Here is a 26572-nt window from a genome sequence, read left to right on the forward strand (position 1 = left end):
ATTTTATTTCTATTTCCTTTAATGGCTTAATTTTCACGGTTTCATTATCGCCATTTTTGGGAATAATCTTGATATAGAGAATATATATATTTGTGTGCTTGATGGTTTATTCAGTCAGCATTAGCAAAGCTCTGAGGGCGAGCTGGAGACTCTATCAGCCGGAACAACAAATTAACTAAAACAAACATATCTAACGGGGGGAAAAAAAATGCTGTTATCCTCCCTACACTAGCAAAGAAAAACAACAGCGAGACGGCACTCCGCAACCTGCTAATGTTAGCAACTGATGCCTAATTTCCTTTTGATTACAAAGACATCCCACGCTCTCCTCTCATGTGACGTTTAATTGTTTCTCAAAGTAAATCATCAACTCAGCAAACTAAATTTGACAAACAACAATAACGAAGTTGCAGCGCAGGGAGACGGGACGGAAGGGGGAGGAAAAAAAAAAATGAATTAATTAAAAGAAAAAGACCCATCGCCTGCAGTGGATGTGAAACAGAGATGAAAGAAAACAGACAAGACTTTTTTTCCTTAAATGAAGTGTGTTCACAAGCATATGGGAGGGCAGCAACACAACAACAACAACAAAAACAACTTTGAACAGGCTAAAATGGCACTTGAATTATTTCTAAATTCATCAGAAAGAGTGGAAATGCAAAAAAACATAAACAAATCAGTGTCCATGTTCCTTATGTTAGTCAGTCAGCACTGGAAAAAAAAATGTAATGGTAATCGTGATCTTAAAATCAAAAGCCAAGTCGAAACGTGGATTTGGAGAATTGTGACACCCTTAAAAAGTGCCTCTACAGTGTTGTTACAGTCATTCCCCGGCTGCAATGATGGTGCAGAGACTCTGAAAGTGCAGATGCAGAAGACCCAGAAACACTGACCAATCAGGGCAGATTGGCCTTTTTCAGGAGGGGGTCTTAAAGAGACAGGCGCTTAAACTGAGCATTTCAGACAGAGGGTGAATACAGCCACATTCAGACAGACAGTATTTGAAAAATAGTGTGTTTTTTGAACATTAAAGCATGAAGAAACCCAAACCACAAGTATGGACCCAAAAAGGGGCATTATATGGGACCTTTAATATGTACAAAGTCTACGAATGTAAGACAAAAATGTCCCCTTAAAGCAACAATGTAACTTTTAGCGTGAGCTGTAGTTCCAATGAGACAACCTGTAGGGGGACCGAAGAGGGAAAAGTTACATAGTGTTGCTTTCAGATCGAATAAAGTCTTCAGAGAAAGCAAACAGAGGATAAAAATCATTTCTGTTGTTCAGGAGGCTGTCAAATACCACTGGAAACAAGCTAAGAGACTGAAATGACTCACTGAATTCAGCAGAAATAGTGTTACACTATTTCTGCTCAGTATTAGAGATTTTAAAACATCAACAACAACAAAGATGAAAATGTCACTAAACATTGAGCCACCAACTACCAATAAACTCAAATTTAAAACATAAATGTAGCTTTTTTTCCCCCCACTAACGTCATCGGATGCATCAGCAGTGTGTCGGATGCATTGGCAGCTGTTTCTGCCCCCTAGTGGCCAGGATTTGAATACTGCCGCTTTAACACCAGTAAGGTGTCACTAAAGAGATCACACACAGCCAGCAGAGGAAAAAGTATTCAGTTACTTTTCTTAAAGGTGCCGTAGGTAGGATTGCGAAGATCCAGGACTTAGCCAAACTTCTCAGTCCCTCCACCCTTTCAGCTAAAGCCCAAAACGGTCTCCTAAGCCCCTCCCACCACAAGGGAGAATGAATGTGTGTGCATGAACAGTGATTGACACGCAGTTAGACACCCCCTGTGGATTTTTGCAAATCGCACTACAGGCTGTAGGTGGTGCCAGAGGAGCCAGATTTTATTTTAAATGACCTGCTTCATGTAGTTCTACTGGAACATAGGGTCAGTTTCAGCACATATGACAGAAAGTTAGTTTTATAAGTCTTACCTACTGCACCTTTAAGTGAAAGTGCTAAAACCACACCGTAAACATACTCTGTTACAAATAAATGTCCTGCATTGAAAATGTTACTTAAGTAAAAGTATGTAAGTATCATCAGGAAAATGTACTTAAAAGTATTAAAAGTAAAAACCCTCACATTTTAGAAACTGGAAACGATCCAAACAGTTGTGTGTTTAATGGTCTTATCATTTCAGCTGGACTTGTAGGCCGTTATATTGTTTGGGTAGCTTAATTTATAATAAAACTGCATGTGTTATTTTATTATTAGTTTACTTGTCAGGGACAATGCAGCGCACAATATTACATACATATTTATCATAGTCAAAGCCATAACAATATGTGTAGATGTGTTGCATAAAAGGTTTCTAGCCAATTGGCTAATTTGCAACCCCAGTCCCTGGTTAAGCCTTTCTAGAAAAATAATCCAAATATAATTTTTAAAAAGAACTACATAGTGTGAGTTACACAATCATGCAGCAAATACATTGTATACTAATATATTACATCAACATTTCACAGAGTCGTGACCACATTACACAGAACAGCATATCACGTAACAACACAAACCCCAAGCACCCGGACGCTCACACTCACTACCTATACCGTAAATCCATAACCTGGCAGCCATATACAAACAGCCATGCATCCACAGACACAGACATTGGCTAACACAACTGACTCAGAGGTTTCATGTTTGGTTTTCTTTCAGCCAGTATTTCAACACCATTCTATTAAATTTTTCAGTTCAGTTTGTGTTTTTATTTCTGTTGGTAAATTTTATTCAAACAGGGTCCCTATCACTGAAAAACATGACTGGCCGAAGTGGTTTTGCGCCTCTGTTATGCAGTTGCCACCCACAAACCTAGTGGTCACTCTCTCCTGTGTTTGCTTTTGTCACAAAAAGGACAGAGTACGGCTGAGCTAGATTATCTATGCATTTGAAAGTCAGATTAAGAAAAGAAAACTTAATAAAGCTATCAAAATTTAAAAGCTTGTATTTCTGTACTATCAAACAGTGGTGCCACATTTTGTTGGTTTCATCCATTACTTTCAGTGCCTGTGCCTGGTTTGACTGTTGTCTGGGAAGCTTGGCCCCATACAGTAACACAGTAGGATAAGTGAGAGAGTATCATGGGAATGAAAAACAATAAAGTTCGCCTTAAGGTATGTAATGCCTTATCATCTAAAACAGTTCAGGTTTGTCCCGGACAGTCTTACAGAGTTTGTTAATGTGTTTATTGGATCTTGAGTTGGGAATCCAGAGTAATACCTAGAAATTTAAATTCCTCAACTTCCTCTATGGCCTCTGGTTCATTTTGATAGTACGCTTGGCTTTTTCTTTATAGAGAAGCACATAGATACAGTCTTTGATGCTGAGCGTCAGATGGTTATCTTAAGCCACTGATATACCCTCCATTTCCTTGGTCAGGTATCTGCCACTGCACTTGCGTCCTAGCTGACGATAAATCACTGTATCGGGCCAGGATACATTTGACAGTTAGTTGATTGACAGCATGTTGGTAAATCGTTTATATAACCAAAAAGCAGAGGCCCCAAGATATCCTCCTGTGGGATACCCATTGTGGATTGTAGTGGTGTTGAGAGTTCAGTTTTTATTTTTAACACGCTGTTTCTATGTCTAAATATGATGCAAACTAACCGATAGCATGTTCAGAGAGGTTGAAGGTGGTGAGTTTATTCAAGAGTATATTGTGGTTCACGGTGTCAAAGGCCTTTTTTAGTCTATAAACACAGCTCCCACAACGACATTCCTTGTCCAACTTACTCTTGATGTTCTCGGTAAGGTAGCAGTTAGCCATTTCCTTGTCTAAATCCAAACTGTTGAGTTGATAAGTTTACTTTCAAGATGTTCTACTAGCTGTTCTGTGATAATCTTTTCCACAATTTTGGAAAGAGCAGGCAATATTGAAATTAGCCTATAATTGACTGCTTGGTCCTTTGCACCAGCCTTGAAAATTGGAATAATGATGGCTTGTTTCCAACTTTGTGGGAATTTACCCATTCTTATGGAAAGGTTTACCAGGTGGGTTACCGGTTTAACCAGGGCAGAACAGTGAGTTCTAATGAAGGCAGTGTCCAACCGAAACACATCCTTTGCCTTAGACTTATTTAGTTTGTTAATTATTTTATGTACTTTATCTTTTTTCCTTAATTCGGAAAAGCTTTGATGGCTCATACTTTTGTGTGCAAATTTGTTTTGTGTGCAAATTTGTAAAGTAACTAGTAACTAAAGCTGTAAGATTAATGTAGTGGAGTAAAAAGATCAATATTTCTCTATGAAATGGAGCGGAGTAGAAGTAGAAAGTGGCATAAAAAGAAAAGACCTGAAATGAAAGCACTAACACACTGAGGTAGGAGGCTAAACTGTCCTAAATCCAAACACCACACCTATCGCCCGTCATGATTAGGAAGAAAATAAGAAAACTGTTTTCGTGCATTAAGTGGTTCTGGGTTTAAATGATCCGACCTTTGATAGTGAAGACATTTTAGAACGTGAGGACATTTTGTCTGGTCCTTACTCCTGTAAAGGGTTGTTTGAGGTGTAAGACTTGGTTTTAGGGTTAAGGTTAAAATCAGCATCAACATTACCCCACGCAGAGAACAACATAACGACGAAGTGACGTGACTGCCCGAACACTAAAATATTGTTGAACCAATATAGATTTTTATCAGTTGATCTTAACTAAACCACACTCTATTATACAGGAATTTGTGAAGAAAAACGCCATGCCTTTTCAAAACTTTCTGTATGTATTTATTTATTTTTCCAAAACCTCTCCAGGCCTGGAAATTGCTATTTTCAAATTCCATGACTTTTCCAGGTTTTTCATGACCGTATGAACCCTGCTAACACGGTTCAAATACTGACAGCTAACGTTAAACGGTGTAAAGTGTGACTGTATTTCCCTGAAGAGGATTCCAACAGCAGGACATCCAACAGTCTGCAACTGCCGTTGTCGGAAAAACAACATAGACGGTGCGTTCACTGAAACTGGTTGCCTCGTGGTGCATTCAAAGTTATTGTAAATTACCCTTTTCCCATTTAGTGGTTGTTTTTGTCGTTTAACAGCATTTTACTGACAAAATAAGTTGTTGTTATAAGTTATTGTTATTACATTTTTAATACATCTTTTAATTTTAACCATATGGCCTTAGCAATAAACAAGCTGTTCTTTAATGTCGCCGACACTTTTGTGTTCTTATTTTTTTTTAAATCGGTTCAGGCATTTTTAGGCACCGGCACCGTTTCAAAAGTATGGCTTTAGCACCGGTATCGGAAGAAATCCAAACGATACCCAACCCTACGCAAGACACACACTTTCTGTCGGCATAACTCAACTGTAGTAGAAGCTGAAACGAGCGGCAGCTCACGGTGCTCTGTACCCGACTCCCAGTAACCTTTGGTCGGCTAACTTAAACTATGAATGCCGCTAAACTTTACTGTTGTTGTGGTTATAGGCCGTCCAACAAAGTGCTGCCGCGAGGGACTAAACACAGAGATGCATAAACACACTGTGACGCACTCGAGATTGTATTGCAATGATTTATTCCTCCACACGTAAAATACAACTAGTACTGCAGTTACCAAATGTAAAGTTACTTTGTGAGTCGAAATAAGTGCGTTAGTGCGGCGTTCAACAGAAAGTGTTCTCTCCCAGGCTCACCCCCCTCTCTATCAAAGCCCAAAAAAATCCCAGGTGAACAGGTGAAGCAAACAAATATGTTATCACTTCCGCTGAAACCGCGATGAAAACGCCCACCGCATACAATATAAGTGCACAATATAATAATCAATAAATAATATAAATGAGACCATAAACAACATACAATATGTGGCTCCTACAACTGTCATGTGACCGGTTGTCACGTGACACGCCGGCGGTCGCCTAATTTCGTAGTATATCATACGAATGAGTGTGCATGAGTTTTTGTGCGATTTCATACAAACCCGTTCATGAGAATGCGTTGCTGTGAGGTATTTGGCCTTCTGCATGACTCCTCTGGAAATATGAGCTACAGTATGAGAGCTGCAATGATGATTGTGTAAAGCTTTTTAAGAGTTTTATTGTGGTGTTGTGCAAAACAAAACATGAATCAATCTATCTTTCTCTTGCTCGCTCCCTCGCACGCTGAGTGAGACTACAGCTTGTGGGAGGGTGTTCCTGCGCGTACTATGAAATAGAATCCTGCCGGCGCCACAGCACAGTTCCAGTATGTTTAAACGAGTGAACATCTCCTACGTAAAAGAGAAACTCGGCCAACATTGCCCGCTTGAAGTTTGTTTTTTCACCTTGGTTCTCAAGGCTTCCGTACATTCCTCTGTGTTTGTACTCAGAGCAGGTGCAGGCTGGATGGATGGAGAGAGAGAGAGAGAGAGAGAGAGAGAGAGAGAGAGAGAGAGAGAGAGAGAGAGAGAGAGAGAGAGAGAGAGAGAGAGAGAGCATGGCTAGCAGCTAAATATTTCTTCTCCTGCCACAGTATGAGGCATAATTGAGAATTGTCATTATTATTCTTTTTTGTGTTTTTTTATAATATTGTTTCAACATACCCATGAGGGACATGCACGGAATATGTATATGTATAATACTTTTTTTTAAATTATACCTGATACTCATTGTTGTTGTGTGTATGTATGTTTGTTGTAATGCTTTGGCAACACAGATGTATTGATTCTGCCATGCCGATAAAGCCAATTGAATTGAAATGAGAGAGAGAGAGAGAGAGAGAGAGAGAGAGAGAGACAGAGAGAGACACACCGTGTGTCAGTGTGTGTGCGTTAGGTTATCTCTTAAGTTACATTAATTATAAAAGCATCACAGAGCGTCAGATCATCTGTAACTCTGTGACCCTAACCCTGTAGATTATTGTAGACCCCAAAACAAATTTCTAAAATACAGATCTCACGCGCAATAAAACTGTCGAGAATAAACAAAAGAAATGCTAACATCAAAAAATTAATGAATTCAATTTTCTGCACTACAAAGAAGTAAAAAAGACAAGGACAAACAGCTCTGTCGGTGTTAAGAGGCGTCGGCCCTATTGGCAGCAGGTTTAGAGGCTAGACCATCCGGGGGAAAATAACAAAAAAACATTTCACGAGAGTACAGTCGAATGCGGACTGATCTGATCAGCTTACATGGTTACAGGTTTAATTTTGACAGCCATGCACACTAACAATGCATTTCATATGGAACTTGTTTCTACAGTTTTGTGCTCCAACAAGAGACAGAAAACAAAAAGACCTACGTCATTGTAATATGCATGCAGTGTCTTTCTATTGATCTTAAACACAGTCAGTATCAAACACCACTAATATCATTTACTTTGAAAATCCTGCACACACACACACAAACACACACACACACACACACACACACAGACACACACACACACACCTTACCTTACACATACACTCCTTACAAAAGGAACACAAACTTTGGAAAAAAAAGCCCAGTTCTGATTAGTGGGGTGTTGTAACCCCCAAATCCCCCCTGTATATTACGAATATGCACACACACACAGACACACAGACACACACACACACACACACACACACACACACACACACAACACACACACACACACACACACACACACACACACACACACACACACACACACACACACACACACACCAGTATTACTTCTGGTTATTCGGGAATATTCAGTCCAGCTAAATAGGACAGTACCATGGTAATATACAGTCATATGTCCTATATCTTGGCATGCCATATATGCATATTTTTAAAGTGTGTTGCTTAAGAGTTTCAGTGCTTTGGTCCAAAGCAAAGTTTAGAGCTAAACACATTAGGCCTCATTCATCAATATCATCCTATTCGGAAATGTTCAAATCCGCATGTCAAATGGCCTCTTTCACAGCCATTGGCGGGAAAACAGCCAGTACCGTAGTTTGATTGACTTTTTCCCCCATCCCCATTCTGTGAAGACCCGCCCTACTCTGTCTCCAATTGGCTAGTACTCATTGCCTTTTTCACAGAATGTGACGCAAAGGGGAAAAAAATAACACTGCCTGAACAGGCTCAGTAGAGGATGGCAGGCTTAAGCTGATATGGCCCACTGATTAACATGAACATTTTAAAATGGCACTTTATATAGTAGTCATGACCGAAAGAACGAGATCCAGGGTACAAGCGGCCGAAATGGGTTTCCTCAGGAGGGTAGCTGGCGTCTCCCTTAGAGATAGGGTGAGAAGCTCAGTTATCCGTGAGGAGCTCGGAGTAGAGCCGCTGCTCCTTCGCGTCGAAAGGAGCCAGTTGAGGTGGTTCGGACATCTGGTAAGGATGCCCCCTGGGCGCCTCCCTAGGGAGGTGTTCCAGGCACGTCCAGCTGGGAGGAGGCCTCGGGGGAGACCCAGGACTAGGTGGAGGGATTATATCTCTAACCTGGCCTGGGAACGCCTCGGGATCCCCCAGTCGGAGCTGGTTAATGTGGCTCGGGAAAGGGAAGTTTGGGGTCCCCTGCTGGAGCTGCTCCCCCCGCCACCCGCCACCGGATAAACGGACGAAGATGGATGGATGGACTTTATATTAAAAAAAAGGTTGCCCCTGGTCTATGGCAATGACTCATGCAGTGAACGCTGTATCCGGAGAAGGGCGCAAAACTGATGAAGTATACAGTTTAGGCCTGGCACAATTCATACACAATGGCAATTCAAAGGGTAAGTGTAGCGTGTATTTATCAAAACAAACAAACATATAATTACTATAACATATAAGCTTCTCTTTCTCTTCATTCTTCTCCTCCTCAGCACCTGCTCATTAATGCAACGGCTGCCATTAAACAAACATTTTGAAATAAAAGCGAAAATGCTTCCTTCCTCCATAACCTCCCTAACTTCAGTGCAGCAGCGTGCTGCGTCTGATGTCATTCTTATTGTTCTTTTGCCCATGTGGGTCAGTTCGAAGCCGCAAACAGTTCACACTGGAATCTGATATAGGCCACATTTTAAAAGGTAATGTGAACAGCCAAACAAAAAAATTGGATCTGAGCAAAAAATCCGAATTAAGCATAAAAACTTGCGGTGTGAACTAAGAGTGCTCTTGAGTGTGCGTAAATTCTGTTCTTACCTAAGAACAAATCCTGAATAAGAAAACATTGGTGAATGCCAGAATCTTCGTGAAAACTGCGTACGTGGGGTTTAGGAACCAATTTGTTCTTAAGAACGTTTTGGTGAATGACGCTCCATTGGAACTAAACCCTAAACAGAATTATGAAAATGAAAACCTGTCAGCAATCTGAGCAGATTTTTTTCAGAATAAAAAGCCACAGCTCCAAACAAGACTGACTCACGGCACGACAGAACCGGCTATTTAAAGACATGAAACGCAAAAAAGGAATAAATTTAGAAAGAAAAAAAAAGAAAAAGAAAAAAGAGGTATACCTACTGAGCTCTCTGTACAGTTTCTGCTCTCTCTCACAACTGACACTCATGCCAACAAGCAGGCAGAGAGTCTGAGTTTACTGTATTTTCTCCTGCAGTCTAAACACCTCTCTGTTTCACAGGCAGCAGGTCCTCGCCTCGTTTCTGCTCTCTTGATGTGAACGGGAGGAAGCAGGAAGGATTAGTCACATCACGGAGGTGGGAACAGAGAGGCTTAGAGCAGAGAGACGAGACGGCTCAGAGCGCCACAGACATGAAGGCAAAGCAAGCTCCAAAACCAGAGTGTCAATACAAGGCTTTACCAACCGTGCCGTTAGTGTGACGTTCTTCTACAGCACGTGTCAAACTCGAGGCCCGCGGGCTAAATCCGGCCACCTCGCACATTTTGATCCGGCTCGTATACTGTACTAGTCTATATCCACGACGTTCCACTTCCGGGATTGCTCTGTTGCCGACGGAAATTCTGCCGGATGTTGCTCTTTTTGGCCGGATGTCCGTCACCTTCTCCTTCCTTTGTGTTGGCAGTTTAACACTCCTGTTGTCTTCGGGTCAAATTTGACCCATTTTCAAAAAGTTTCTATAGCCGAAATTAGGGTTTCTGTCAAACAATTTGTCAAAACAAATAACGTGGATGGTTCCATACAACGCTGTTCACAAGCTAAATATATGATCAGTTGAATTTGGGTGTTTTATAAAATGTTATAGCATTTGAAAAAAAATCGAGAGAATCGACAAAAATGCCGGGCAAAGGGACAAAAACATCGAGAAGCGACACAAAAAAACCGGGAAGGCTTCAAAAACATTGGGGAAAAGTGAAGTTTTAAATTTTGACCCAGAAAAACTAAAAGTTGCATGGTCGAGGGGAAGACAACACAAGGGTGGATTTCTGAGGACTATGGTTAACTGCTCCTCAGATCTCTGCAGGGTAAATCCAGACAGCTAGCTAGACTATCTGTCCAATCGGAGTTTTCTGTTGCACGACTAAAACAACTTTTAAAACGTACACTTTCCACCAAAACAAGTTCCTTCCCGAGGCTATTTTGCTCCGTGCGGCACCTAGCACCGCCCAAGAAGATTGTGATTGGTTTAAAGAAATGCCAATAAACCAGATCCTATATGAACCCATCCCAATATGCTGTGTGGACTCGCCAGACCCTCCTCTGCAGTGCGGTGGAGGAAGGTCTGGCAAAGCGACTACTCGTATAGAAATTGAGGTTCACAATACATTTTGGCCCGCTTAGTTGTGCGCCAAACCAAAAGACAGGAAACTGTTTTCAAACTGCAATTGCAATAATATTACAGCACTGTCTGTGAGGGTTACAGATTACAGGTATTTACCATAGACTGTATATTACAGTTTTTTCCGATCGCTATGATAATTTTTTTCAATACTTTTAACAACTTTCCTAAACTCTTAACACAGTTAGCACAACATCCGTCTGTGTAGGCTATACATTTAACATATTTCTTGTTGCTTTGACACAAAATGCATACAGTTAACACTAATTTAAAATGCTTGAACTTCTTTTACAAACAAGCTCAACCAAGACCAAAACCATGGATCTTTACTGACCAATTTGCAGATGCTTTCACACTGTATGTCAGAACAGATAACATCATGTTCTAAACCTAACTTAAAGGCGAAAGTGAAAGTGAACAGCTGTTCACAAATAAACACAACTATACTTATATAGCTGAATGTATGAAGCTATGCAAATACAGTAGATCAATCAAAGCTGATTCCCATCTCGGAAACACACTCAGGTGTTGAGGCTTTTTCAATCGCATGACCATATGTTACTGTAGTACATGCAGTAAAAGAGGACCTATTTGGGCTGATTTTGTGTGGAAAAGGAACAATAAAGATGAACGCAAAGAAAGTAAGAAAGATTGCTGCACGAGTGAGAGGAAGACGAGTACCAGGACAATTCTGTCTATGTCTTCTTTTTTTCATACAGTAAAACGCGCATTCTATAAAACTACTCTGAGATGGGTCATTCATTTTTTGTATTGAATTTTTGCAGTAAAAGAAACAAAATGCGTGCATTTACTAAACCCATCAAAACTAAAATGTAGAGAGGCTTCAAGAGAAACTGCAGTGGAGAAGCACAATCTATGATCAATACAATACACTATTGTCTATTGTATAAGGGCGGACCTGACACATAAAATAATGCATGCATGCATGATTTTGAGACATGTTTGCATTTGTGTTGTTTTGGTAGACATAGTGTATTGTGTTAGTGAATTATTGTATTTTGAAAATCAGGGTTAGAGTTTAGTTTTCAATGTGTGATTTTGAGCATGAAATTAACTGTTTTGTCAATTGTGTGTTGTAGGTGTGTTGGTGCGTTAAGAGTTTAGGAAAGTTGTTAAAAGTATTGAAAAAATTGCCATAGCGATCGGAAAAAACTGTAACGGACAAAGCATCCGGTTCGGCGACGTGCTACAAATGCGGAAGTGCCTTAAACCTGCATTCTATCTGAATTCCAGCAGGGGGGCGACACGTGCGGTTGCAAAATGAGGTCGGTTTCTGTAGAAGTCTATGAGAAAGTGACCCACTTCTCACTTGATTTATTACCTCAGTGATCATTTTCATAATGAGTTTATGGTCTCAATCGCTAGTTTGAAGTCTCGTTGATTTTAAAATCGGCGATAAAGCAGGGGGTGTTTCAGGGCGTGGCTGTGATGTGATTGCCAGTGAAAGTGTGTAGCGTAACGTAGAGTGTAAGGGCTCCTCCCTCACTCCTCCCTCTCGTCTAAAGTCGTCACATCCGCAACCAGGACGGCTGCGCCCGTAACGGCAAACTTGACGACTCGTAGCAGATCTCCACAAACCAACGGGTGACGTCACACATGCTCTGTCCATTAATATTAACAGTCTATGGTATTTACTGGTGATACCAATGCATCTTGGGAAAATAAAGATACACTGCAGCCGGTATGTTACTGTAAATTCAAATAATACAGTAAGAAACTACGTCTGTTGAGAGTAAAATACCGTAACATGTAAAAACAGTACGCGTACTGTAAATAAACAGTAGTTTACTGGCGAAGCTGCTGCCGGTATGTCCACGGTATCGTGCAAAGCCAGTCATGAGAATGTGTTTAGCAGAAACTTTAGCTTTATTTGTTTTTCTATCTCATGTTTTGAATATAAAATCTGAATTGATAAAGTCAGCACTGACTCCAGCCATCGGATTAAAGTACCAGAATATTACAAATGTTTGGTACTTGAATAAACATACCAAGTTACTTTCCAGGTCTGGAATTGATATTCAACGGTTATGTTTATATTAAAAATAAACAACAGTCCCTTACTGTTTGACACAGTGTGTCTTTTCGCCGCAGGAAACGTCTCCATCCGTCACCATTCACACACACAAAAAAGTCAAAAAAACTTTTTTCTTTCTTTCATTGAACACCTTTCCTCCTCGCTCCTAGTTTCCCTTCTTTTCTCCTTCCTCCCCCCGTCTCCCCCTCCCTCCCCAGACCGATGTACTAGTAGACACAGAGAGGCGGAGGAAAGCGGGGGAGGAAGCAGGGGACAAAGCGAGGCCGAGGCGGACTCCCACAGAGCCAAAGAGGCGGCTGACACGCCGTACATTCAGCCATCATTAATCGGCCATTAATGAGGTCAGCGACAGAGAAAAAAAACTCTCCATGTGTTAAACGCCTAAAAGTCGAAATCAGATATGTGAAAATATATCTAAGCGGTACTAGAGCTGCTACGACAGATTCTTTTTTATTATGAGTTTTGTTACAGGGACATGCCCACGTCCTCTACCTGCTGCTTCGTGTCATCAACCCCATAATACGTTCAATTTACAGTCAAATGGAACTGGAAAACTGCAATCAGAACTGCAATGATCACCTTAGAGCATCGGTCTTCAAAAGGGGGTAACTGCGGGGGGGCCGCCAAATTATTGTTTGATATTTATACTGAACTAAATTATAAACGCAACACTTTTGTTTTTGCCCCCATATCATAAGCTGAACTCAAAGATCTAAAACTGTACTTAGAAGATACTGACTGGTTTTTGGACCTCCCCAATACAGTAAAACTGAACATTTTTAGAGTGGCCTTTTTATTATGGCCAGCCTAAGTCACACCTGTGCAATAATCCTGCTGTCTAATCAGCATCTTGATATGCCACACATGTGAGGTGGATGGATTTTCTCGGCAAAGGAGAAGTGCTCACTAACACAGATTTAGACAGATCTGTGAACAATATTTGAGAGAAATAGGCCTTTTGTGTACATAGAAAAAGTCTTAGATCTTTGAGTTCAGCTCATGAAAAATGGGGCAAAAACAAAAGTGTTGCGTTTATAATTTTGTTCAGTGTCTTTCAAAGTGTTTTGTTGTTTTTTGAAATTAGAATATGTCTGAAAATAGTCATCAACATGAATTCAACATATTACAATATAAACAAACACAGCTGTAACAATAATAAACATGTCTTCATGGTCAAAATGGTTGTTGTCATATTATAGTGCATTGCAACATTTAAAATATCGTCGAAGCTGCATGCATGCGACTACATTATGGTGTGTTATAAACTACTCATTCAGTGTTTGTACACGGCTTATAAATGCTAAATAAATCCAAAAAAATAATTTCCTAAAAAATGGAACCCGACAACAAAAAAGCCAACAGCTGTTTGTGTCCAGCTGCGACAGCGGCATCATCCTCACACATTCACAGAACCTGGCAACGTGTGCGGCTTTGTCTTCTTCCAAAACTCTGTGTTTTTTTTCCAGGACTTCTGTCCTTTTTTTAAAACCCGCTTAAAAAAAAACAAACAACCACCTCCATCCAGCATCTAATCCACTGCCACGGATAGATCCAGCCCAGTCACCGACAAATCAATCAATCAATCAATCAATCAATCAATCAATCAGTTAAAGGGAAACTAAGCACTTCAAACCAAAACTGTTCAGTGTTTAAAATGAATATTTTCCACTCCTCTTGTATTTATTTGTATTACCTCTGTGCTGTCGATCATTTACACAGCTACATTTCTTTAGATTTAGAACAGGGATCTTCAACAGGGGGTCCGGGACCCTTAGGGGGGTCCTCAGAGTTACTGCAGGGGGGCCACCAACATATTAATAGCAAAGAGAAATCGGCCTAGTTGTCATTTTATTTTATTCACACAACATTGATGACAGGCTTTACTGGCCTGTGGTTAAGGTAGCCATCCACAGTTAAACCTAAGGATTCACTGTGCTACATTAAAACATGATGTGTATTGTATTGTATATATATTTTAATACCTTAGTATTGTATGCACCATAAAAAGGTATGTGTAAAGGCTTTAGGCCGCCCTACCCGTTATTGTAGGCCCAGTTTAATTTGCAACTCAATTTGATACAATATTAGTCGGCGGTCCCTGCTCTGTCTCTCTTTCAGCTAATGGGTCCTTAGCCTAAAAAACGTTGATGACCCCTGATTCAGAATAATAGATGTCTTTTGTCTATTTATTTTTCTGGCGCGAAATTCTTCCAGTTTATTCCTCCCCAAAAAAATAGGAACCGGCGACAAAAAGCCGACAGCTGTGTGTGTCCAGCTCGGCCCCCACAGCGGCATCGTCTTCACCTCGACACAGTCACACAACCTGGCAACGTGTGCAGCTTTTTCCACAAAACCAGCTCAGCGATTCCCCAACATGCCGGGGCATCAGCAGCCTTTTTTAAGACACCAATTAAAGCAGCGATAACACCTCAGGAAAAAAAAAGAGGCATGCTGTCACTTACTGAGGACGGCAAGCCGGGAGGGACCTTCCGAACTTTCTTCGGGTGAACCTCTGAAAGAGAAAAGAAAAAAAAGCAACAAATCAAGACGTGAGGGTTTCACAGGGCAAGAGGCGTTTGATTTCTCTTTTTTTTTTTAAAGAAGGCTGTGGTTTGATTTGTTTAAATTCAATCGATCACCCAGGGAGGAAAGAGCGAGGCCACTGACCGCCGTCGATATGTTTACAAAGGAAGCTTTCAGAAGCGGAGCTCAATAGGATGCAGAAAATAAAAAAGACGGACTACAGAAAGGACGGGGTGGATTTTTTCTCTTTTTTAGTTTGATAAAAGGAAGCAGGGCAGCTCTTGACATGTTTATTTTATTATTCTTCAGGGTTTCTCTCAAGGAGAGCGAGGGAGCAGTCTATTTACTGGGAAGGTAAGACTTTGATAGAAAAATGAAAGGGCACTTTTATTTTTATTTTGGCCCAGAGTTGTTGTGTGTGAGCGTGTGTGTGTGTGTGTGTGTGTGTGTGTGTGTGTGTGTGTGTGTGTGTGTGTCCTCCCAAGGCTAACATTACCAAGGCTACATCACGGCCACTTTTGTCCTGTTTTCTAAAAGACTTCCCTGTATTTTTTTGTTGTTGCTCAAAGTCCCCTTTCAAAGCACCGACACACACACACACACACCGACAAACAGGATGGTCACACACGGACGCTAACACGCACTCACAATGCTCGGCCTTCTAAAAAAGACAACAGTGTGAACTGGGATCAGTGTAGGTTCAAATGTTTCACCAAGGTCTGTGAAAGAAAATTCAGTTTGACATGGAAGCGAAGGAAGACGATTGACAGGCTGCTTCATTTCTTCAGTCTAATAATGAGTATATATAATGACATTAAGGCCTAAAATCTGAAGAAAAAAAAATATGACAAAACATCCAGTTTTAGACAACCCCAGTGCAAATAGAAAAAAAGAAAGAAAAAAAAAAATAGATAATCGCTGTTATTCCCAGTGTAGTTTCCATTGTTTTAGGAAAATGTATGAATCAAATGTGTGTGTATCTTAAAACAAACACACAACAAGGCAGAAATAGTGTTCATATTATTAGGAAAATGGCACTTGACACTGTAAAAAAAAAAAAAAGTCTTCCAAAAGTTGGAGGACTGCAAAAGATTTTTATTAAGTCTTCTATTTTAAGATACATTTATTTATATGTCGCAATCAGACCAAAACAGAATCTGCAGTTTTCAGCGGGGATCTAGATTGGAAGATCTGCAGAATTCAGCAGACTTGTTTTTTTCTTTTTTTCTTTTGCTTGTGCAGAAGATGTGTTAACAGCCCGAGGTTAAGTTTATGTCTTTTTTTTTTTTATTTTTTTTTTTTTATTTGCTTAAAATCTTTGGTATGGCCCTGGTCATAATTTGTTCATATTGCTCTATAAAGTGAGTGAAAGAACACGCTTAGACACATAGCTCTTGATATGCAGATAGCGTTGACAGAGATTTCCAGAACAACTGTATTTCATTTATTTTTAATATGCAACCTAAATCTAATGCAGTCTATTATAACGCCCCTGCAATAAATCCCTACATAGAGGTTATAACCATTGAATGAACTTGATTCTATTTCTTCAGGCTGTAATGTATGGTGCTACTGATTGTATTGTGTTGTATGTTGTAGATATTTCTAATATGTTGTCCACACCTTTATATAAAAGTTCCAACAACAACAAAAAAACATTCTCACCTTCATAAGGGGAGGATTTAGCAGGACTGCTGTATTAGACACATAGATTTGAACATGTTTATTGTTATATCTTTAAGATATTGTAGGTCCAAAATGTTTTTCTCCCTCCATGCTCTAAATGTACTAATTACTTCTTGACAAGTTAACCCTCCCCCTAAATGAAGAAACAAATCAACGGTATTCAACTGTGTGTGTGTGTGTGTGTGTGCGTGCGTGCGTGCGTGCGCGTGTGTGTGCATGTGTGTGCGTGTGTCTGTGTGTGTGTGTGTGCATAGGCATAATTTACAGGGGGCGATGGGGGGGGTAACCCCCCCACCACTAATCAGAACTGGGCTTTTTGTTTTTCAAAGTTTGTGTTCATTTTTAAGGTTTTTGTCGCGTCTTCAATGTTTTTGTCGCTTTTTGCAACATTTTTGTTGCCTTTTTCAGAATTTTTCTCTGTGTGTGTGTGTGTGTGTGTGTGTGTGTGTGTGTGTGGCAGCTCAAATATGACCCAGAGACAATCTTTGTTATTTGGTGCTGTACAGCTTACACGGAAATATGACTAAAGGCAATTTCTCACTTTTTCTAAAGTTGGGGGGGGGGGTTTATTCTAGGAAAAGTCATAAAATTTCAAGGGTTAAAAAAAATATATATATGTAAAATAGGTTGCCAAACGGAAATTCACATCTATGATGTCATTGGAGAGTAAAAAATGGGGTCCCAAGCCAGAAAATGTGCAGAAGGCTGAGCCTAACTCGTCCTCCCGTTGTGAGACCTTTTGTAATAGAGGAAGCAGTTTAATGAGCGAACGTGTCGCTGTGTCTCTCTGTGTGAGTTCACAGTGTCTGTGTAATGGGGAGTGTGTGAGTTCACAGTGTCTGTGTAATGGGTTGTGTGTGTGTGTGTGTGTGAGCGTCGTCTCACCCATGGCGTCCATAGGCAGCATTCTCCTCCGCGGGTTGGAGCCGTAGTGCTGGTAGTACTGACCGGCCGGCTTGGTGGGCGACGCCGCGCCGGGACTCCCCAAACCCATCTCGCCACCCAGTATCGACTGGTCGAGAGACACCGAGACAGACAGAGACACAAGCACAGAGAGAAAGAGAGAGAGAGAGAGAGATTGTTAATGCTCACGACTCAAAAGACCCAGAATGACGCACCGATGCTGAAGACTCAGAAGCAGAAGCACAGAGACAAGCCAGCCATAACAGAATATAATATTACCTTTAATTAGAGTATTAAAAAAATGGATAGATAATGACGGATAAATCGGTTCAACCAAGATTACTTTTTCAGTGTTGGAGTTCAAGATGTTGATGGCTGTTTTACTAGAATGTTGGGTTACACTTTACTTGAAGGTAGCTACATAAGAGTGACATGACACTGTCATGAACGTGTCATAAACATTATAAACAAGTCATAAACGTTTATGACATAACGCTTCTTTCAGTAAGTGTCATTCGGTTTTGTCATGACAAGTTAGGGTTAGGGTTAGGGTTCATGTGTCATGACTGTCATGACAGTGTCATGTGTTCATGACAGTGTCATGTCACTCTTATGTAGATACCTTCAAGTAAAGTGTTACCGAATGTTGTGAGAGACATTTTTGAAATATTCTAATTATACAGTCACAATGCTGAAGTTTGTCATTTCGAGGCAAGCTGGAACGTTGTCAGTAGTGTTGTGTGGAAAGTCTGACCGCTCAACCATTCGTGTTGCAGTGTTAGCAGCTACAGACAACGCACACATACATAACAGCACACAAGCCTATATGTATGAGCCTACAAGCCAGAGGGTAGATAAATGATAATCAAGAACTAGATCGTATCCATTTAAAAGTCAAAATGCAGAAGGGATAAAAAAAAAAAAAATAGAGTGGCGATTAGTTTTAAAAGCAGGTCAAATATAACGACGTCGTGATGGCAACAGAGAAAAGCAAAGCAGTTTGGTGTTTATATTTGCGGTAATTTTTCGGTTTGGGAAATCCCACGATCTCTACAAAGCTAACGTTAGCTTAAGTTGACTGGCCGACTAAACAGGGAGGGACTACAAGTCGTCTCTGTTGCTTTTTTGTAATTTTGAGAGCGAACAATATGAAAACAGTTTGAGTACAACTTTTATTTTGTTGGTAACTGTTGTTGAGTAATCGCAATACTACACTCGAGGGTTTGATTTAGCGTCATATTATTGGCACTTCAGTGATACTATACGAACTATAATGACGTTAAATCAAACCCTCGATTGTAATATAATACCCAGTCTACAAATCTGCAGGGACCAATCACAAACTGGCTTATCCACCTGGCGCGCTATTGGCGGGTTTAACACGGCCACGATAGAGAAGCGACGGCGAGCAGCTTTTTGTTTACATTCAACATGGCGGCCACCGAAGCGCAGCAACCCGTTAATGCCGCTGTTGCTGCTACGTCACCCGGATCGTTGGTCTGATTGGTTGAAGGACTATCCAATTGCGTACAGAGTCATTTGACTATTTCAGTACAAAAATACAGAGCAGACGCCCCAGACTAAGGTTCAATCTTAAAAGATTGAGCTTGGTCTGGTGATAGCATGTCTGGTGACTGTGGAAGGTATCTGAAAAATGTCGAGCATAATCAGAATGTTGAGAACATATTAAATATAGATCACTGACAATATTGATCAGAATTGGAGTGTTGAGGATGACCGGTAACAATGTTTAGCTATGGTATGGTGATATGGTCGAATATGCCAAACACAGTTATATTGAATGTAACGGATGCTAAACACAGTGTGTGTTAGTAATGCTACAGAATGTCAGAAGAGAGAGAATGTCAAATATCTGAAATATTGACTACCGTCAGGATTTTTTTTTTTTTGTTCAGCTCCAATCTATCTGAATCGACACTAAATGTTACGAGCAAACAAACAGTCATTCGGAGTAAAGTAAACCCAATAGTGAGTTCATATTTGTGTTTAGGCAGGTGTGTCTGTGTATTATGTTACACATGACCCTGTATTACTGCTCTAAATAGGTCGATAGAGTGTTAATACGGAAGTCCATGTCTGCCAATATTAAAATGAAATAATTGAATCAAAATTGAAATTTCATTTTCTGTGTATGACAACGTTAAAATGGAAAAATGTGATTTTCAATGTGATGCTTTAAAATGCACACTTACTGCCAAAATTACAACAGCAAACAGTAAACAGTAACAGTAAAAAGCGTACAAAAAGATAACGACAGACAGACATATAGACAGATAGATAGAGATAGATAGATAGATAGATAGATAGACATACAGACAGACAGACAGACAGACAGACAGACAGACAGACAGACAGACAGACAGACAGACAGATAGAAAGATAGATAGATAGATCAATCGATTGATCAATCAACATCAGAAAAGCCAAATAAATAAATAAAGAACTGCCCACTGGATTTGATTTCGAAGCCGTCTAACTTCCAGGAACAAAGCCAACTCCAGACGCCGAGCTGATAATGAAGAATCAAACGGTGGCATGTGACGGTATTTACCTCCTCATGCTGCTCGGCGTGGAGACGTTCATCTCCCCAAGCTCCACAGCTCAGAGTCTAACTCCTCTCGGCTGCTTTCTCCCTCCTCTAACTGTGACTCTTTGTCACGGCTCAAACTTAGCAAACCGCTCACACATTGTCCCGCTAATCAATGATTCGGCAGCAACAAGTGGCGTCTGGGCTGATTTGGAGAGAACGCTTGAATAAAAGACAGACAGAAGGATGGAAGAGAGGGTCTTTCTTTCTTTTTTAAAGTGGCACAAAAAGTTAGCAAGGAGGGAAGAGGTGAAAAAGAGCCTTCAAATAGACTCCACCACTACTCCGTTAAAGTGCAGATTTTTTCCCCCCAGCTTTCTCGTTAAGTAATTAGTGCGCAGTGTATTTAAAGCAGAGGGTGGAGGAGTGTGTTTGGAGGGGGGGGCGGATGGATGTTTTTCGGGGGCTAATCTGAATTCTGATCTGCGCGTTCGTCCTCTCCGTGGCTGAATACAAAAGTTAGTTTGGCACTGCCGGGCCAAAGGCGGCTTTTCTCATGCTAAACAGGGCCTAAGTAGACCAATTACAGGGCCAGCCTCGGTCTCGGAGCCATTCACCGGCTTAAAACAAAAGGGCCCTTGTCTTAAATAAAGTCAGTCACACACACAGAGAGGGAGTCAGACACAAAGGCACACACACACACACACACACAGACACACACACACCGATTCAGTCATCCTGTTCCTCTGCCCATGTGTGTGTCAGTGTGTGTGAGAGTGTGTGTCGTCGAGGGTAAAAGGGGGTTCCCACTAAAACAAAAAGGGTCTCATTGATTGTGGTGCTTTTCTTTCTTTGCTGTTCTTTGTTTTTTCTTCTCGTACTCGTACAATCGAGCCAGGCCAGGCCAGGCCAGACCGGTCGCCCCGGCAACCAGACGAGCTGGAGGAGAGACAAAATACCCGTCTGTCTCTCTGTCTGTCTCTCTTTACCTGCTCGTCTCGCTGTCTCCGTCATTGTTACTTCATTACACACTATGTGCTCGATACAATTTAGTTATTGTGGATACCAAGATGTGAGTAGTCAGATTAAGGTTAAAGGGGCGTTCCAGGAATTTTGTGTTTCACTTGCATAACGTTGGGTGACCAGTATGAGATAGAATGGAAAACAGTGGTAAAAATTGCAGCAGCAGAGGCTGAGATATCCTGAGTTTTAGTCCCTTGTATGGGTCAAGCTCCAAAAACACCAGATCCTACATTTCCCATAATGCAATGCAATTGATAGCCGCTTTTCCCTGCTTGGTAAACAACTCCACACCCCCCAGTTTGCAACACAAGCCTTCTGTTATACAGTACATTTAAAGTCAGTTACTATTATAAGGGGCTGTGCTTAGAAAACTGTCATCGACCTTTACCCAATACGTCGAAACACCTACATTTTTTCACGACCACATGCACGCCCAGCCAGAACATCAAAACATAACACAGAGGGAGTGTGACATCATTCTCTGCTCAGGATGCCATTACCACTATATCTTTACAGAGCCATTTTTGTTTGCTGCTATGTTATTTGTTCTAAATGTTGAGTACAGCGCCTTAAACACCACTCAACATTTCAGCTCTTTTATTATACATAGATTACATAAGTGATCTCAAAACATCTCGATGGCCCGCTGGTGGGTACAGTATGCCAGTATAAGTCATAAACCCCGCCCCCTCCATGTTAGCGGGTGGGAGATGGGCCAAGTATGTAGCAATAAAAAGTATTAATTGGAGTGCTGTCCAAAGTACCTTTAAATACATTTTTCCCCAAAGATGGTTTCTGTTATTAATGTAGTTTGTATCCCACTGACACATGTTTAAGTGTTCATTTTTTTGATAAGTTTAGTTTTTATTAGTTATTTGATGCTATAAAAATGGGGTGAAACATCATGATTGACAGCTGTGATTGACTCGCGATTGGTCGGGCGGGTGTAAGGGCGGGACTTGGATCCCGCGGCTCTACCGCCCGTTCACTAATGCGCAGACTCGGGCATTTTATTAGAATGCAGCATAGAAAATCTGCTTAGAAATATAGGAAATATTGAATAGGACAGAACAACACAATGTAATTCTGCTAAATAAAACATCACGTTCATTATTAGTTTCACTTGTTTTCATTTTAAACAATGTATACCCGAATACAATACACATTTCCTATAGGCTCAGTCTGCCACTTTTTTAGAAAAACTATTCCAGTGCTGGTCTCATGGTATCATGATTTTGGATGGTGATCATGGAAACATTTATTGGTCATGTGACAAGAGCTGGGAACCCAGAGGGGGCCAATCATATTTCAGGGGGGGCTAAATGCTAACATCAGCATGCTAAACTGCTCCTAATGGCAATGTTAAAGTGCTGATGTTTAGCAGGTTTAATGTTTACCATGGTCAGCCTCTTAATATAGCGTGTTAGAATGCTAACATTAGCGCATGATGGGAGCGTCATTACTTTTGCAGGTATTTGGTCATAAATCAAACTTTAGACAATTTAAAACTTTGCTAAGTCAGGGGATCACTAAAGTCATTAGGGTTCCTCCTCTGGGGACCAGGAAATTTGTTCAGGCAATCAGCTGATTTGACATGTTGTTGAGATTTGCACGTGTCGGCTCCTCTGCGACCTACTGTTACCCATAACTCCCTGCTCTGCAGAGATCCACAGAGATATTTATATGTATCTTCATATATTATGTGCAATTCCAGCCTTATACTGTTGTGATAATCATTATGTTCACTCCACCTCGCTTTGTCTCTTGCTTCTTTTACCTTCTACAAGATCTTGTCTTTCTCTGTCTCTATGTTTCTCTCTCTCTCTCTCTCTCAGACACACACACACACACACACACACACACACACACACACACACACACACACACACACACACACACACACACAACCAGAGGTCAGTTTCTCTCAGAGAAGACTGGGCTTTGGTACCCAGCTGCTCACAGAGACGATATTAACTAAGATAGATTACCAAAGAGAGAGAGAGAGAGAGAGAGAGAGAAAGAGAGAGAGAAAGAGCGAGAGACAGAGGGACAAAGAGAGAGAGAAAGAGAGAGACAGATATATATATATATATATATATATATATATATATATATATATATATATATATATATATATATATATATATATATATAGAGAGAGAGAGAGAGAGAGAGAGGGTAAAGAAAGAGAACAGGAACTCTGGGGAAGAGAGAGATTGAGAGAGAGACAGAACAACAGAAAAAAATGGAAGATTTTCTCAGAGCAAACAGCAGAACGGAGACAGACATGAGAAGAACAGAATAAAATAGTTGTCAGGATGGATGGCTGACTGTGGCGCAGCATGTAACCCCCTCCCCCTAAAACGACAGATTGTCATTTTAACATTTCTCTTTGTGTACGGAGTAAACAAGCGAGATATAACATGTTAATTAGCGAGCTCTAGAGATTTCGGTAGGTGTATTTTTTTAAACTTTGGACAGACCCAGTTAAACTCTTTTCCCCTGTGTCCAGTCTTTATGCTATAAGCTAGGCTAACCACATCCTGACTCTTTGCTTCGTACTCACACACAGACATTAGAGGGGTACCTTTGGTATGACATCACTATTCCTTTTAGGATGTTCCCTTTAAAAAAAAAGGGGATTTCTTATGAAAAAAAAAGAGCATGACTTTTCTGTCTTCCTCTCTCTTTATTGCACCCCCCCTCTCATTTTCCCCCATCCTCAATTTCTAATTCTCCTACTCAACGCTCTGTCCTCATGTGACTGGAAAAGCAAAGACTGAGATGTCACCAATTTCCAACATCACATCTATGAGAGGCAGAGAGAGGGAGAGAGAGAGCGAGAGAGCGAGAGAGAGAGAGAGCGAGAGAGAGAGGGAGGCAGGAACAAGTCATTAATTACCAGGAAGTGCTGGCGAGGCAGCGGCGCACCTGTACGCCAGCTTCGCTCCAGCTGAGACACACACACACACACACACACACACACACACACACTCACTCACTCCTGAGGGAGCGAGGCCCTGAGGCTGCTACCAGAAACATTAAAACCAGCAGAGACAATGAATAAAACTGGACTCACGGAGCCAAAACACTGTAACCACACATCACACATCAGACATTATACACATCCAGGGCTACAGCTCACATATCAGTTAATCATTTACCCTATTAAATGCCAGAAATAGTGGAGAAAAAAAAACTGTGACAAAAGTTCTCAGAGCCAATGGTGAACGCGGGATATTCAATTTACAACAGCATATAAAACCGAGAGAAGCAGGGAAATGCTTGGATTTGAAGAGCTGGAACCAGAGAATGTTTGACAAGATTTCTTGACTTAACTATGGAAACTCAGTGATGATTCATTTTATGCTTAGCACTATACATATTCATTGAATCTACTGTGAAATGATGCTGTTTGTATCCCGTGAGCCCCTTTCCCACTGGCCAAAAAAGCCATGTAACACCAACTAACATCTGGCTTTTGTCTTCAGTGGGAACGGTTACTATCGGCATTCATTCACGTCCATCATCGTACAAGCAGCACGGCACCGAGTTTGAAAGAGAGACTTGATCATTAACAGGTATTTAAAAAAACGTAGCCACCGTAACATTTTCACTGGCCTACGTGCTGCTTTTTTTGTGTTTGGTGTTCACCACATCTGTTTTCTACGGTGGCCGACAGGGGCAAACGCACTGCAGCTTAATGAAACACATGAAAATAACAAAAAAAAACGCTGCATCCAGATTACACAACGGAAGTTCTCCAGGCCTCTAGGGGGAGCGCTACATGGAATAGCTTAATTTTCGACCCCAGTGAGAGAGAGCGCTCTGCCTTTTTTATTACAATGAGTTTACAGACACATCTCTGCTGATTGGGTGTCACCTGTGACCTGAGCCAATAAACTAGAGACACACCCACCAAACGAGAGAAAACACATCTCAAACATAGACTTAATATTTACAGTCTATGATCTCAAAAAAGTACACACCTTTCTGAGATTGAACGTGCCCCGGCTCTCTCTCTCTCTCTCTCTCTCTCTCAGTGGGGTCTAAAATCCAGCTGTTCCATTCAGCGCTTCCCCCTAGAGGCCTGGAGAACTTCCGTTGTGTAATCTGGATGCTGCGTTTTTTTGTTGCATTTGTTTTCTGGGTTTGTGTGCTATTCTTTTTGCATCGTTTCTGTAATTGCAGCGCGTTTGTGTATTTGGTTGTGTTGTGTGTATTTGCAGCGCGTTTGCTAAATGCTGCGCATGTGTTGTCAAATTAAGGAAGATGTTTTCTTAATTTTCTTTTTGTTTTGTCTATTTTTGTGTGTTTCATTACCACCCAGTCTCATGGCAGTTCGTGAAATGTTCACGTTATTGAATCTATTGATTCGTGAACAGGACACGATTATGTGAGACCGGGGATCGCGTCCCGCCTGTTGCAGTTCCTTTCCGCGTTATTTCGTTCCTTTCAACGGTAACCGTCCCGTTGTTGTCGGTGTGTCCTGCGTGTGACGGTTCCTTTCCCAGTTGTTCTTTTCCTAACCACAACCGTCCCGTTGTGGCTGGCGTGTGGCGTTTCATGTCACCATTGTTGCGTGCCACAGAGACCGTGGATCGTGTCCCTGCGCCCAGGGATCGCTTCCCGCGTGTGGTCGCCGGCGTGTGGCGTTTTATTTCCCCGTTGTGGCGTTTCATTTCCCCGTTGTTGCGTCCCCCAGAGCAGCCCAGTGTCATAGCAGTACGTCAAATGGTAACGAAAATCGTGACCTGTACACGAAATAAACGAGAAAATCGTGACCTGTACACGAATCAATCAATCAAAATAACGTGACCATTTCACGAACTAGCGTGAGACCGGGTTGTTCATTAAGTTGCAGTGCGTTTGCCCCTGTCAGCCACCGTAGTTTTCCGTCGCTTTTCCGATGTCAAACGTGACGCACAGACGAAAAAAACAGAAATGTGTACTGGCAATGGGAAAGAAGTCATATACGTTTTAAATGTTGGTGGAAAAAGAGTATTTGTGATCCACTTATATTGTTATTAATAGAACTTTTTTATTTTTTTACACAGCACCTTCAATTCAGGTTAGTATAATATAGGTTTGTATCTTTGGTAAGTTTGTAATAATGATCACATTAATACTAAAGACGCTGCTGATTTAAATAGTCATTTATTTGGATAAATAAAAGCTGTTTGGCCATTGAAGTG

General features: G+C 41.1%; 1 protein-coding gene across 3 annotated transcripts in view; it reads right to left on the minus strand.

The window, feature by feature from the left end:
- tcf4 (transcription factor 4) overlaps positions 1 to 26572 on the minus strand; it is a 318467-nt gene that overhangs the window by 119944 nt on the left and 171951 nt on the right. For all 3 annotated transcript variants that reach the window (XM_078271791.1, XM_078271789.1, XM_078271792.1), the window contains 2 exons: positions 17789 to 17915; positions 15157 to 15206 (listed from right to left, as the gene is read on the minus strand). In XM_078271791.1, the coding sequence (XP_078127917.1) occupies positions 15157 to 15206; positions 17789 to 17915 (177 nt within the window). The remainder of the gene's footprint in view (positions 1 to 15156; positions 15207 to 17788; positions 17916 to 26572) is intronic.

Source organism: Sander vitreus, chromosome 16, assembly GCF_031162955.1.
Source record: "Sander vitreus isolate 19-12246 chromosome 16, sanVit1, whole genome shotgun sequence".
Lineage (NCBI taxonomy): Eukaryota > Metazoa > Chordata > Actinopteri > Perciformes > Percidae > Sander > Sander vitreus.